General features: G+C 35.7%; 3 protein-coding genes across 3 annotated transcripts; 1 reads left to right on the forward strand and 2 right to left on the reverse strand.

The window, feature by feature from the left end:
• Positions 1 to 2,379: 2,379 nt before the first annotated feature.
• LOC113306623 (mitotic spindle checkpoint protein MAD2) lies at positions 2,380 to 4,184 on the forward strand. The gene is made up of 6 exons (XM_026555543.1): positions 2,380 to 2,666; positions 2,751 to 2,881; positions 3,041 to 3,161; positions 3,258 to 3,361; positions 3,452 to 3,573; positions 3,946 to 4,184. Exons 1-6 carry the CDS (start codon positions 2,578 to 2,580, stop codon positions 3,994 to 3,996), a joined length of 618 nt encoding a protein of 205 aa, XP_026411328.1. The 5' UTR covers positions 2,380 to 2,577; the 3' UTR covers positions 3,997 to 4,184.
• Positions 4,185 to 4,536: 352 nt separating this feature from the next.
• Positions 4,537 to 9,600, reverse strand: LOC113302638 (trihelix transcription factor GT-1-like). Its single transcript, XM_026551577.1, has 5 exons — positions 8,523 to 9,600; positions 7,774 to 7,812; positions 6,015 to 6,149; positions 5,197 to 5,424; positions 4,537 to 5,106 (listed from the first exon to the last, which is right to left on the reverse strand). Exons 1-5 carry the CDS (start codon positions 9,076 to 9,078, stop codon positions 4,868 to 4,870), a joined length of 1,197 nt encoding a protein of 398 aa, XP_026407362.1. The 5' UTR covers positions 9,079 to 9,600; the 3' UTR covers positions 4,537 to 4,867.
• A 1,133-nt stretch (positions 9,601 to 10,733) lies between these two features.
• Positions 10,734 to 11,821, reverse strand: LOC113305930. The gene is made up of 2 exons (XM_026554922.1): positions 11,521 to 11,821; positions 10,734 to 11,365 (listed from the first exon to the last, which is right to left on the reverse strand). The coding sequence occupies exons 1-2, from the start codon at positions 11,819 to 11,821 to the stop codon at positions 10,734 to 10,736; spliced, it is 933 nt and encodes a 310-aa protein (XP_026410707.1).
• Positions 11,822 to 12,944: the final 1,123 nt, after the last annotated feature.

Consider the following 12,944-nt stretch of genomic DNA (forward strand, 5'->3'; position numbering starts at 1 on the left):
AAGACAAGGAGATTCCTTGTCTCCATACCTCTTTATTCTTTGTATTGAAGCTTTATCTAGAAGTTTAATCCAAGCTGAAAATGATAGACTCATTCATGGTTTCAAAGCTAATAAACACTGTCCATCTATCTCCCACTTGTTATTTGCTGATGATTGCCTTATTTTCATAAAGGCAAGAACTAGAGATGCTAGGAAATTAGCAACTATTATAGAGCAATTTAGCAGCTCTAGATTTTAGTAAAAAAGTCCCTAATACTATTAAGAATGAGATATCCAATATTCTTAGAATTAGAAAAATGTCTTTAAATGAGAAATATTTAGGTGTCCCACTTCTTTTACAAAAAAGAAAATTTTATTCTTTCAAACATTTGATAGACAATTCCAAGGGTAGACTTTTAAATGGAAACCAACTTACCTAGCCCCACCAGGAAGAACTGTTATGAATCAATCAATTTTAGGAAGTCTATCTAGCCATCACTTAGCTGTTTTTCCTATGCCAAAGGAACTTACTGATAAATTAGATAGTATTCAAATGAGATTTTGGTGGGGTAAAAAATAAGGAGAAAAGGTTGTTATACTAAGGGTTGGAATGACATAGCTCTTCCAAAGGAGTTAGGAGGTCTAAATATCAGGCAAACTGATATTTTAAACGTTGCTCTTCAAGCTAAATTGGATTGGAGAATGATGGAGAATCCAGAGGATAAATGGATTAGTATCCGGGGATACTTTATGAATTCTAACCCTCTGTGTGACAATGTCTCAAAGCATGGCTCTTGGATATGGAAGAGAATCTGCACAGGCTTGGAGTTAACCAAAAAAATATATGTCTGGGAAATTGGTAATGGTAAGTCTGTGCATATCTGGAAAGACAATTGGATTCCAAATATGCACAGACCTCCCTCAACTCAATTTTACTCTTCTAATATGTTGCATGTGAGTCGATTAAATGACCAAGATTTAAAGTGTTGGAAACTAGATACTATTAATGCCTTATTTGACAGCAATACTGTGAATGAAATTCTAAAGATTAGATTTCCTTTCAATGGAGAAGATAAGCTGAGATGGGAACCAAGTAACAATGGTTGTTTTACAGTTAAATCTGCTTATAAAGTGATTTTAAATGATAGGCTCTTACTCAGTCCTAGCAAAAATGATATGAGCATTAAATGGAGTTCTTTTTGGAAACATAAACAGCCACCTAGAATCCAACATTTTATCTGGAAATTTCTACATAAATGTTTCCCAACTAAGTCTAAACTTGCGAGAATCACTAAGTACCAGTGTAATCTTTTTCCCATGTGTGATCAGAATATAGAATGTACTCAACATTTATTTATTTCCTGTAATGTTGCAAGGGATATTTGGAACAAGGTAGATTCTAGTCTGTTTAATCTTCTCTTAACTGCAGACTTGCATCAATGGGTGTGTCAGTTCTTTTCAACAGGTAACAACTTAGTAGCTCTGGCTTTTAGGCAGTATGAAACTATGGCTTTTTGTATGTGGTCCATATGGAAGGCAAGATGTGACAAAACTTTTGATGATGTTAATCCCAATTTTGATTCTATAGCTAATGCCATTATAATGCAGATGAATGATTGGAAGGCTTCCCTACTTGTACATTCCAATAATAATCAAGGTACAAGTTAGGCTCATCATTATTGGTGTCCACCAACTAATGATGTGATAAAAATCAACTTTGATGCATCATATGTCAACAATAATAGCTATTCTGGATGGGTTCTGGTAGCTAGAAATTTTGCAGGTAACTGCAATGGATTGCGAGGAGGTGCAGATAGTGCAATAGATCCTGAGCAGGCAGAGGCCCAGACTTTGTTGAATGCAGTCCTGTGGGCAAAGCAAAAAGGATGGACAAAGATGCACTTGGAGGGTGACTACCTTAATGTGATTAATGCAGTGAATGGCTTACACACTGCTGTGAAGTGGACAACACAAAACATAATAAGTGATGCAGTAGACATTCTTAGTTCTTTTTCATTTTGGTTATGCACATATGTGCACAGAGATGCAAATCATTTAGCTGACAGTCTATTTAAGTTTGCAAGATCTCAATCTGTTTGCTTTCAGTATTTCATAAATTTCCCTGACTGGATTCAAACCTTGATCCAACAAGATAAAACTCTCATGTAATCCAACAAGATAAAACTCCAACAAGATAAAACTCTCATGTAATCCTTTTTGCCAATTTATATCATTTTTCCTATTAAAAAAAAAGTTAAGAATATTAATTAAAACTATATAAAGGGAAATATATCCACTTTTAATGGATCCGTTATAAATTCATTCAAAAACTAACCGTTAGATCCTCGAAGGAAAGGAAAGAAATATTAATAGCCGTTTCTTTGTCCTTTTCTCCTCTTTTCATCCTTCTCCCTTTCTCATTAATTTTTTTCTAGAGCTCAAAAAAGCGAATAAAACCTTAGAAATTCTCCTCTGTTTAGTTTTTCACTCAACAAAATCCTTCGTTACAGGAAATCCCTAATTCTGAACACAAAACCCTAACCCTAAAACTCCCAATTGTTTTCAATCAGAATCCAGATTTATCAATACATTAAGAAAATGGCATCAAAAACCAGCACTAAAGACATTATCACTCTGAGAGGTTCAGCGGCAATCGTTAGTGAGTTCTTTGGTTATGCTGCTAATAGGTGAGAAACAAACTTATAATCTCCTTGATTGTCAATTGAAATTGATATTTGAATTTCTAATTTAGGGTTTTATGAAAATCACAGTATTTTGTATAATCGAGGGATTTATCCAGAAGAAAGTTTTACTAAAGTGAAGAAATATGGGCTTCCTATGTTATTAACACAAGATGAGAATGTTAAATCGTTTCTCACAAACTTAACTGCCCAATTATCAGGTAAAATTAAGAATTGATTTTTGATTCCTATTTCTGCTCTTCATGTGTTGTGTCTTGTGTGTGCACTATCACTGTGATGTCTTGTTCACGATATTCTAGTAGTATGTTACTTTTGAAGCCCTGATTTTGATTTTTTTGCTTTTTTCTTTTTTGAATTAGAATGGTTGGAATCAGGACATTTGCAAAGGGTCGTTTTGGTGATAATGAGCAAACAAACTAATGAAGTTTTAGAGAGGTGGAATTTCAGTATAGAGACCGACAAAGAAGTTGTCGAAAAAGGGTATTTTCGTCTCACTTTAGACCATTTCTTTGAATTATAAGAAAAAATTTAACTCTATGGTTACTAAACTTGTAGTTGCTGTTGGGTTTTTTGAAGGGTTTCCAAGGAAAAGAGTGATAAGGAGATAATGAGAGAGATTCAAGCTATTATGAGACAAATTGCATCTAGTATAACTTACTTGCCTTGCCTCGATGAACAATGTAAGTTTGGTTGAAGACGTCTTTATTTTTTGTACTTGCAGTGATTGATTCCAAATTGATTCTCATTTGCTAATTCTTGTACTGCATCAGGTATTTTTGATGTGTTAGCTTATACGGATGCTGAAGTAGCAGTTCCATTTACTTGGATTGAAAGTGATCCTAAACTTATTGCAAACCCACAGATGGTGAAATTGCATTCATTTGATACCAAGGTAACATAATTGTGTGAACAAATTATTTTATCTTTTAGGTGTATGATCAAGTTTTCTTAGAACATATTGAGAAACTTTGAACTTTATGAGAACTGATTTTTCATACCTAGTGCAAAAAAGTAGAGCATGAACAACTTTTCTCCGAACATTTTGGAGTAGCTTAGAATTTTTTTTGAGAACTTATTGTTGCTGTGAGTGTTGATAATGGTGTCTGAACAAGTTTTCATGGAACATTTAGAGATATTTAGAAATTATGGGATCTGATTGTTGGTACTGGGGTAAGAAAGTAGCGTACGATCACATTTGCTTTCTTAGACATTTGGCACAAGCTTTAGAATCTTATGGGAACTTATTTTTGGGGGTGTGTTGCAGATTCACAAGGTGGATACTCTGGTTTCATACAAAAACGACGAGGAAGACTAGTACTTCGGAATTATTCCTATGCTCAAGTGAAATTTGTCAACCCTTCTGTTTCTGCATTTGAGTGAATTCTGTGAATCGTTTATTCACATATATTTTGTAAGTTTTTGAGTGTGGATAGAATGATGAACAAGAAAAGAGTGTAGTTTTTCTTCAAATGCTTCCTCAGATATTTCAGTAATTTTCAGTGATCGGTGAAGTTAATTTGATTTGCGGTGATCAGTGTTCAAGTCATTTTCTTAAATAAATATGATATATGCACCATTGCGTTAAACAAACCTTATCGGCTTATCCCCTCTGGATGACTTGCTTTGCAATGATGAAAGCAGCTTGAATCTGATGCAGTAGAGTGACAAACTTAGAAATATCCATTTATCTGACTGTAAATTGGTCATATATGCGCAAGTCATTTATTTCTAAACAAGGAGAAGCTTGTTCAGAAGTGACTTCCTTCGTTCTGAAGAGATTCCAAGAAAAAGAGTACCAGACTATTTGTCAAGATCTCTGCAAAAGCGATTTTCCATTTTTTTTTTATTAAATAGATTGGCACAACTGAAAATCTGATTATGAAATGGGCCGACCTAAAATCAGCTTGTATATATATTTACAAAACGGTTGTTTTCGATCCACTAAAATTGGGACCAACCACCCCTTCACACTACACAGACAGACATAACAGGTTCCCTTACAAAAAAGACTAAACTCTGGCTCATTGGACAAAGCCATCCTCACCAGAAAGCTTAGCTTGATGAAGTAACAGATTGTGTATCACAGGGGTTTTCACACATGCTGTATTACTAACCTATAGCTTCTTGAACATGATTTTCAAATGTTTATACGCTTTCATCAATCAGTCCACTACACAAGGTGGTGGTCATCTAGCAATCTCACACACACCTTGGTAAATTGCACCAGGACGCAGCTCGTCTAGAGAATCCACACTTCTGAGTGCATTTGAATCCACACTTCTGAAAGCATTTAACTCTCTGAGGCCAGTCCAACCACGGCGTGTAAGGAGATCTCGGAAGTCCTCTTCAGTGTACAATGTCTTTTCTTCCGGACGAATAGAAGTCCGGCCAGAATCATCATAGAAGCATATTTTTATCGTAATTCCTGAAAGGAAGTTTATTTCAAATGCTGGAAACAAGTAAAGCTAAGGCATCAAGAAACAAAGCTAAGAAGAATATTTTATTCTATTATTACCATCATCGAGGTGAAGAGTGTAGGTTCCCAATGGCATGTCACGGTCAAGGGAACGGATAACCTCAGCTTCATCCTCTAACCAAAATGCTCGTCTGGTTCTTAATCCAAATGCTGATTTGATTGCCTCCTTTATTGCATCTGTTGTACCGTCAATACCAATTTTTCTGGTGAAGTCCCCCCACTTGACAGAAATAACCCTTCCGGCAAAGGAGTGAATCCCTTCACCACCTGCAAAACAATGGCAGAAAAAAACAAAAGAAAAGAATTGCCTCTCTGAAAGCAAAAAGAGTAAATAAATTGGAAATACTCTAGAGAATAATAAAGTATACAGTAATCTCAATCAACTCTCTGCTCTTAATTGATTAGATAAGTGGATTGAGTGAGCTGAGCTTTGTTTGACTAAAGCAAAATACTCGGGGACTCTCTTTGTTTGGCACTGTTGTCTGAATGAGGTAAGCTCAATCGTTAACGGGTATGGCATCCCAGTGAGACCCCTCTTTCAGTCTATTTTCTTATATAGAAGAAATAACCATAGGCTTTCATGGAAGTCAAAAAATATTCTTCAAAAGTTGGTCCGTGATCACTGAGAAACTAGATATTTTCTTCAGCAAGGTGCAAACTAGAATTCACTCCATGATTAACTTAAAAGTGTTTCATTTTATCTTTAATAGTATATGTACCAAACAATGGGAAGGAAAAAAGAAGAAAACATCGCCAGACAGAGAAGAACTCTTTCGAGAAGGACTGGCCACTTGAAATCTGATTCCTTCTCCTTCAAATACGAACTTAACTATATACTTTTTAGTTAATAAAATTACCATTCCCAGAAGTTTCTCTCCAATTCCATGGGGGAATTCCACTTCCTCCAACTGCCTCAGCAGCTGCGATGGCAAGAGGTTGTCCATCTTGATCCAAACTCTTTTCCAGATTGAGTGCTGCTGACCCGCCACCTTCTGCAGATTAACCAGAATAAGTTTTGTTAACTGCTAGTAAAGAAAAGTTTGGAGGAGCATGCATAAACATGAAGAACGAATTGTTAACTAACATTTCGACTTACTAATGTCACATTAAAAGACAACTACCACAAGTCTAATGTTATTCTGATTTTTCTATATTAAGAATTTAAGAGTACTTATATTTCTAATTTCCTTATAAGTTAACATCCCACGAACATCAACGTTTGCTCGCTCGCTGCCTCCTAAATAAATCTAAAAAGAAGGGTGCTAGCGATGTTCCAACTTCCTTGGTTGTGGGTAGCAAGTGCTCTCAGGAGGGATGTTTCCATAAGATTTAACACCCAAAACCCCCTTGTTATCCACATGCAGAGAAGTTGCTGGTGACTGTCAGTAGGTTCATCCTTCAATACAACATGTTGGGAAAACCTAACTCTCGCACTCCCCTCACACCAAGTCCTTTCCCTTATGTTACAATTAATATCAAACTGGACTTGAAACTATGCCATCTGGATGGCTAGATCCGTTATTGTGAATTTGCATAGTTTATTTAGAGGCTTTCACTCATTTTAGCTTAGTCAGAAAAGGAGAATATAACTTGCAGCTGATTTAAGACGGGTGTATTTTCAGTTATGCACTGTTTTTCCTCACAGTAAGTATGAAGCTACACGTGTTATAACATGATTTGCGAGTACAGTCATTATGCACCATTTTTCCTCACAAAAGGAGAATATAACATGAAGTGTTTTTAGAAGAAGGTGAAGAAGAAAAGGAGTGTCCAATAATATAAACTAAAAACACGAAGTAACACCGGCAGCCATGCAACTTCATTACTGACTACAAGCATAGGATTTTAAGAATAAATATATATCAGAGAGATATCCCCCTAACCGCAGGGAAGTCTGGCCAAGAATGAAGCAATAAAAAGGACTAGAATGGTAATGACATTAAACAACAAGAGAGAATATAAGGAAACTCCAACAGATCTGAGACTTTACAGAAAATTTTCTGAGTCACATACCATGGAAATGACTTGAAGACCCACTGCCCACAGGTCTTCCATCTATATGAGCCACTCGACGACTACTTGCCATTTACAAAAAAGGTTTACTTAATTAATTGGTAAATATGTTTTGCTTACCTGCTTGGCTAGTGGCTGTGTAGTGGTTTACATTGGTGAAAGAGTTTTTTGTCCTCCTATCAGATCTTATGTTTTTTCCGTAAGAAGAACAGAAGAAGATTTTCAAAGAGACGAACGCATATCAGTAAAAATAGGCCTAAACCACATGGTGACTAACAAAACAGCAACAAATATGGTAATGGAGGAGGCACAATAGGAAAGTATCACAGCGTATTTGCTTCATTATGGCTTTTCATGGGTCCTAGAGGAATGTACATATACGACTTGAATGAGTTTCGCAAAAACGCCATTTGTGCAAAGCAGAGTGATAATGATAGTGGATTACGTGTCAAATCTAAAGTACAAGCGCGATTTCCATACCGAAACGCAAATCCAATTTATACTTTCTGCCGCGTTTTCAATCTGATCTCCATGAAGCAAGTAAAACAGATATGACACACGAGTTCTAACACGTAGTGATGGAATTTACAAATGGCAAAATACCTTCTACAGGTCCAAATGGAATAGCAGCATCTTCGATACCTAACCAAAGAGTGAAATACTTGTCAATACCAATGTTATCAAAACATACTACACGGGTGTTATTGAACGGCAAATGTTATTATCTTATGTCACGTATTATGATGTACAAAAATATTCTGTAAAGGACAAGGGTCTGAGTAAGCAACAATTCATAAGCTCTTATAAAAGCTGCAGCTGACAATAACGATATAATAAACAGATTCATGTTCCAACATTCCATAGAAGCTGTAATAACCAAAATTTCATGTGCCATCTTTAGCAAATTATCATGTTCCCTAACAAAGTTTTAATCCAACTGAAGCATAGTCGAACTCAATAACATTGTGTCACACACTAAGGACTCAACAAATTATCATCAAAACATGCCAACACAAACAATATTCAACTCCTAGCAGGATCGAGAAATGACAAGGTCCTTCACTAAGGACTTGTGCAGGATTTGCATTATAGAATCAAAAAAAGTGTACACCCATGTTGTAATGAGATCACTTTGCTAGAATGCTAGTCTTATCAGGATGCCTAATAAAGCCCTGAATCCAAATAACGCACAGTCAAACTCCATAACATTGTATCTCACACATAGGATTTCAAAAATTACCATCAAAAGAGATATACAAAGTACTAGAGTTCATGCAAACATACTACAAGGTCAATAACCATATATATATATACTATAGAATCGCTAATAAGAAAAAGGAAAAGTTAATAACCTTTATCAGAGAACTGAATATAAGCATCCACCTTAGTTGACAATGGGGTAGAGTTCTTACTATACGTCCCATTCTTATTCCTCTCCTTAATCAACTCGTCAAGTTCTTTATAATAAGCTAACTTCGGCGATACACCACCACGATCTTGGTGATGCTTCATTTTCTTAAACTCTTTTAATAAATTTCTCCATTTGTCAGTACACATACTTGGTGATCTGTCGAACCCCTTTTCTCTCATCTTGGTAGAGATTTGTTCCCATAAATGTTTATTTGATTTTGATGTATTAAATAAACCATCCATTTCTCTTCTCAAATTTATCAATAATCTTGTTTCTTCAGAAACCCATGTTTCTGCTCTTTTCTTTGGAGGTCTCATTTCATGATCAGAACCACTACTATCAGCTAAAACCATTTGCTGTTGTGGTTGTTGTTGGTGGTGGTGGTGATGAGGATGTAATCCACCATTGTTAACGACTTCCATTATCATTTCTCTCTCTTCTTCAACTTCTTTATTATTATAAAAATCAATCTGGTTAGATTTCTCTGATAAATACATAACTGAAAGTATCAATCTTTTGGTGCCTTGTAAGCTGTGCCAACAGTCATGAGAAATTTAAAAAGAAACAATAGTAAAAATAAATAAAATTAGCTGAAATTAGTGAAAATTACAATCTGGGTTCTGAAGAAGAAGAGAAGAGAAATAAAACCCATGTGTTGAATTTAGAAATGAAATTACAGAAAATCCAAAAAAGTGGGTATCTATAAGAAGAACAGACAGAGGGTGGACACCTGGTAGATTTTGATTTTAGGTGTGAAAATGAAAAGTGAAAATATATAAGGGCTCTAAAGATAAGAGCAGAATGAACAAACCCAGATTGTCAGATTCATTGTGAGATCAATTGAAGAGTATATAGGAAGAAACCTTACTTACTTAAAAGTTAACTGAAAATATGCCAAAATTGCTAGAGGAAGAAGGGGAGGTGATCAATGGAGATACAGTGATATGGATTGAGTTCACTAATGAAAGAGATGGAAAAGAATACCATGCTGAAGAGGAGATTCTGCAATCTAAAGAAAGAGATGTAGCTTCTGCTTGTCTTTTCTTCTTCTTTATTTTTCTACTTCTTCTCAGTTGAATCTTAGTCATAAACATGAACGGCTATTAATCAATCTGGGAAATTTCTCTTATACGTGTTCAGAATCTAACGGTAAGAAGCTAATTAGCTACGGTAGGAAAAATATTTGTATACAATAGGATTAATGGTCAAACGAAGGTCAAAACAATTTAGGCAATTGGATATTTTGACTTTGTTGTTACTGTTGACCGTGATCGTCGGAAATCTCTAGGGCATAGCAGACGAAAGTGGACAGTAGTCGGTCTATCCTGCGAATTGGTTGTCCATTCCCATTTTTAGAGATGAATTTCCACTGTGACTAGAACAGCTCCGAGAATCCAATACTAAGAAGTAATATATCTCAGTTGAACTCATAATGCTTAGTAATAAAAGGTGCTCAAGATAAGATCAATAGTATGTAAGATAAAAAAAAAGAATTGACTTAAAAGGGCAAATTTTATAAAGAAAAAAACTCAGTCACCAAGAGTGACTAAGTTAAAGAGAATACAACTATGCTTCCATCAAAGCATCTCAATTACATAAAGAGTGGACAAACTATAACTCTCAAAGATATCAATTTTTATTGTCCAATTGAACAAAAGACACTTAACCTCAGTAATAATCTGCTCAATAGACTTCATCACATTGTTATGTAATCTATTATTACGTTCTTTCCGGATACACCATCATACTTCAAAAGGCAAATACCCCACACTCTCTTAATTATGCTCTTGCTTTTTTTGTTGCGCCACTCCCAATGAGTCCTTTTGGCATCACTACAATGAACCCAAGTAAAACCAAAACTTCTCAAGATAAAAGCCCACACTGAAGCTGTAGTGTCACAATGAATAAACAAATGAGCATTGGTTTCAGTATGAGAACCACAGAGCAAACAGTCAGCATCTTGAATCATTCATGCACTATGCATGTAATCAAAAGTAGGAGCACCATCATAGCATAAAGTCCATACCAGAAAATCCACTTTCAATGGAATTCTAGGATTCCAAAACTATTTGTCAGGGAAAGCAAGAAGGCCATCTGTCTCAAGAGCATTATATGCATTAGCCACAGAAAATCCTTTCCTTTTTCCATAGATCTAATGCCTTTCATCAGTTGTAACCATCCCATTCAAGCCCAGATTACAAGGGTCACCAATCACTGCCAGCAAATTCACAACCTCTAGCATCTCATTCTCATTAAGACTTCTTGCAAAATTCAGATCCCAAGCTCCCTCAGAAGAGATCAAATCCTTAATGACTGCATTTTTCTTTTTAGAAAGATGAAACAATGTAGGAAAGAGAACTGCCAGGGACTGCTCTCCCACCCAAACATCATTCCAAAAATATATACTATTGCCATTACCAACTATCAAAGAAGTACATGTTTTAACAAAATCCCTGGATTTCAAAATACCATACCACAAATTGAAACAAACAGATTTGTTAGAGTGATTATGAAATAATGCTTCAATAATTCCACCAAATTTCTGATTAATAATCCTTCTCCACAATGCAGTTTTCTCACTCCCATACCTCCATATCCATTTAGCATGCAAGGCCTTGTTTATCAACTGCAACTTCTTTACCCCAACACCTCCTCTACTTTTTGGCAGATTCACTCTAGACCAAGAAACCCAACTTCTTCTTTTAACTGAAGTAGAAGAACCCCATAAAAAGTTTCTTATGATTCTTTCCAGCTCCTTGTCCACACTAACTGGCATCTGAAACACTGAAAGATAATAACACAAGCAAACTTGCTAGCACACTTTGAATCATAATATGCCTCTGACCTTTTGAAAGGTATCTCCTCTTCCAAGCTCCTAATCTTTCATGAAATTTTTGAATGATATCATTCCAAACACTTTGTACATTTAGACTTACTACCCTGAGGAATTCTCAAGTAGTTCATAGGAAAATTTGTTGAGGAGCAACCAAACAAATCAGCACAAACCTCACCATTGTGTATTTGGCCAAGACCCACAATTGTGCTTTTCCTAAAGTTAACCTTTAGACCAGATATATTTTTAAAGGCCAATAAAATGCATTTCAAATTTTTAATCTGAGATTCATCATCATTAAGAAAGACAATTAAATCATCTGCAAATTGCAAATGAGTAATTTCAGTACCTTGTTGAGCAACTCTGAAACCCGTGATAAGACCTTGAGCATCTTCTTTTTTGAACATCAAAGAAAGAACCTCGGCAACCAGTGTAAGATAATTTCTTATATGATAATTATTTCTATTGGGCCCATGTGAGAATCTGGTTATATTTAGGATATTGATAAATATCTAATCCATGGTTTATATAAGGAGTTAGTATCATGTTTATGTTCTTCCTTGATGGACAGTCAAGATCTAAAGTTCAATACTAAAACCCGAGGAACTTGGTCCTCTATCTACCTATAAAAGAGAAACAATATCCATCACTATTGTGTCTAAGAAATTACCACTCATTACAGCTAAGGTCAAGAGAGAGAAACCATGACCTCCACAAGGGATTATCCCTGCTCCAAAGATGATCGGCGTATGATGGATTTGCGATCCCAGGTATTCCGTATAAACCTATTCTTGCATATATTATTATGTGATCATCATGAAGTTCAACGATCCTAAATCAAGTATCTATAAAATTAAAATTCTAATATTTGGTATCAGAGCTTGTGTTTGGAATTCATGGTTGTCCGTTGATAATATACGATAATCGTATCATGTAGATCACTCATTTCTCACATCAAAACATACTTATTTCTCTATGTAAACACATGATTTTGACCATAACCGAAGACACGATAATGGGGGCTTCGGATAATCACAAGCCGAAGCCACCATTGACAATAACGTGGTCACAAAGGTGATGCGCCCTTAGTAAATGGTTGTTGTTGTATAGTAAAGCTCATTGTAAGGAGGTTGTTCACCTGAGGTGTACATGTAAGCCACTTTCTCATATAAAGGAGGTTTCCCAAGAGAAGGTAGAGCTCATAGATATCTTAGAAGAGAGAGAAAGGGTTTTCCATAGAGAATTGTACTGTGTATTGGGATTAGTCTCCACATTAACCTATGATACTTTATGGGTGTTTACATTTGGCGACTTCACCGGGGACTAGTCTTCGGTACCAGTACAAAATCATCATCATGGGTTCGGGTGATAGTAACCTCGGGTGATAGCAATCTCGTCTAACAAAATCACCTAAAACATCAAAATACTCAACCGACCTTTATATTTTCTCTTTACGTCTTCAACCTAAGTTGTAGCTTCGACTTTCATATATCCGAAGTATTCAGCTTGAATAGCGGCTTCGGCTTCCAT

The sequence above is a fragment of the Papaver somniferum genome, chromosome 8 (genome assembly GCF_003573695.1).
Source record: "Papaver somniferum cultivar HN1 chromosome 8, ASM357369v1, whole genome shotgun sequence".
Classification (NCBI taxonomy): Eukaryota; Viridiplantae; Streptophyta; class Magnoliopsida; order Ranunculales; family Papaveraceae; genus Papaver; species Papaver somniferum.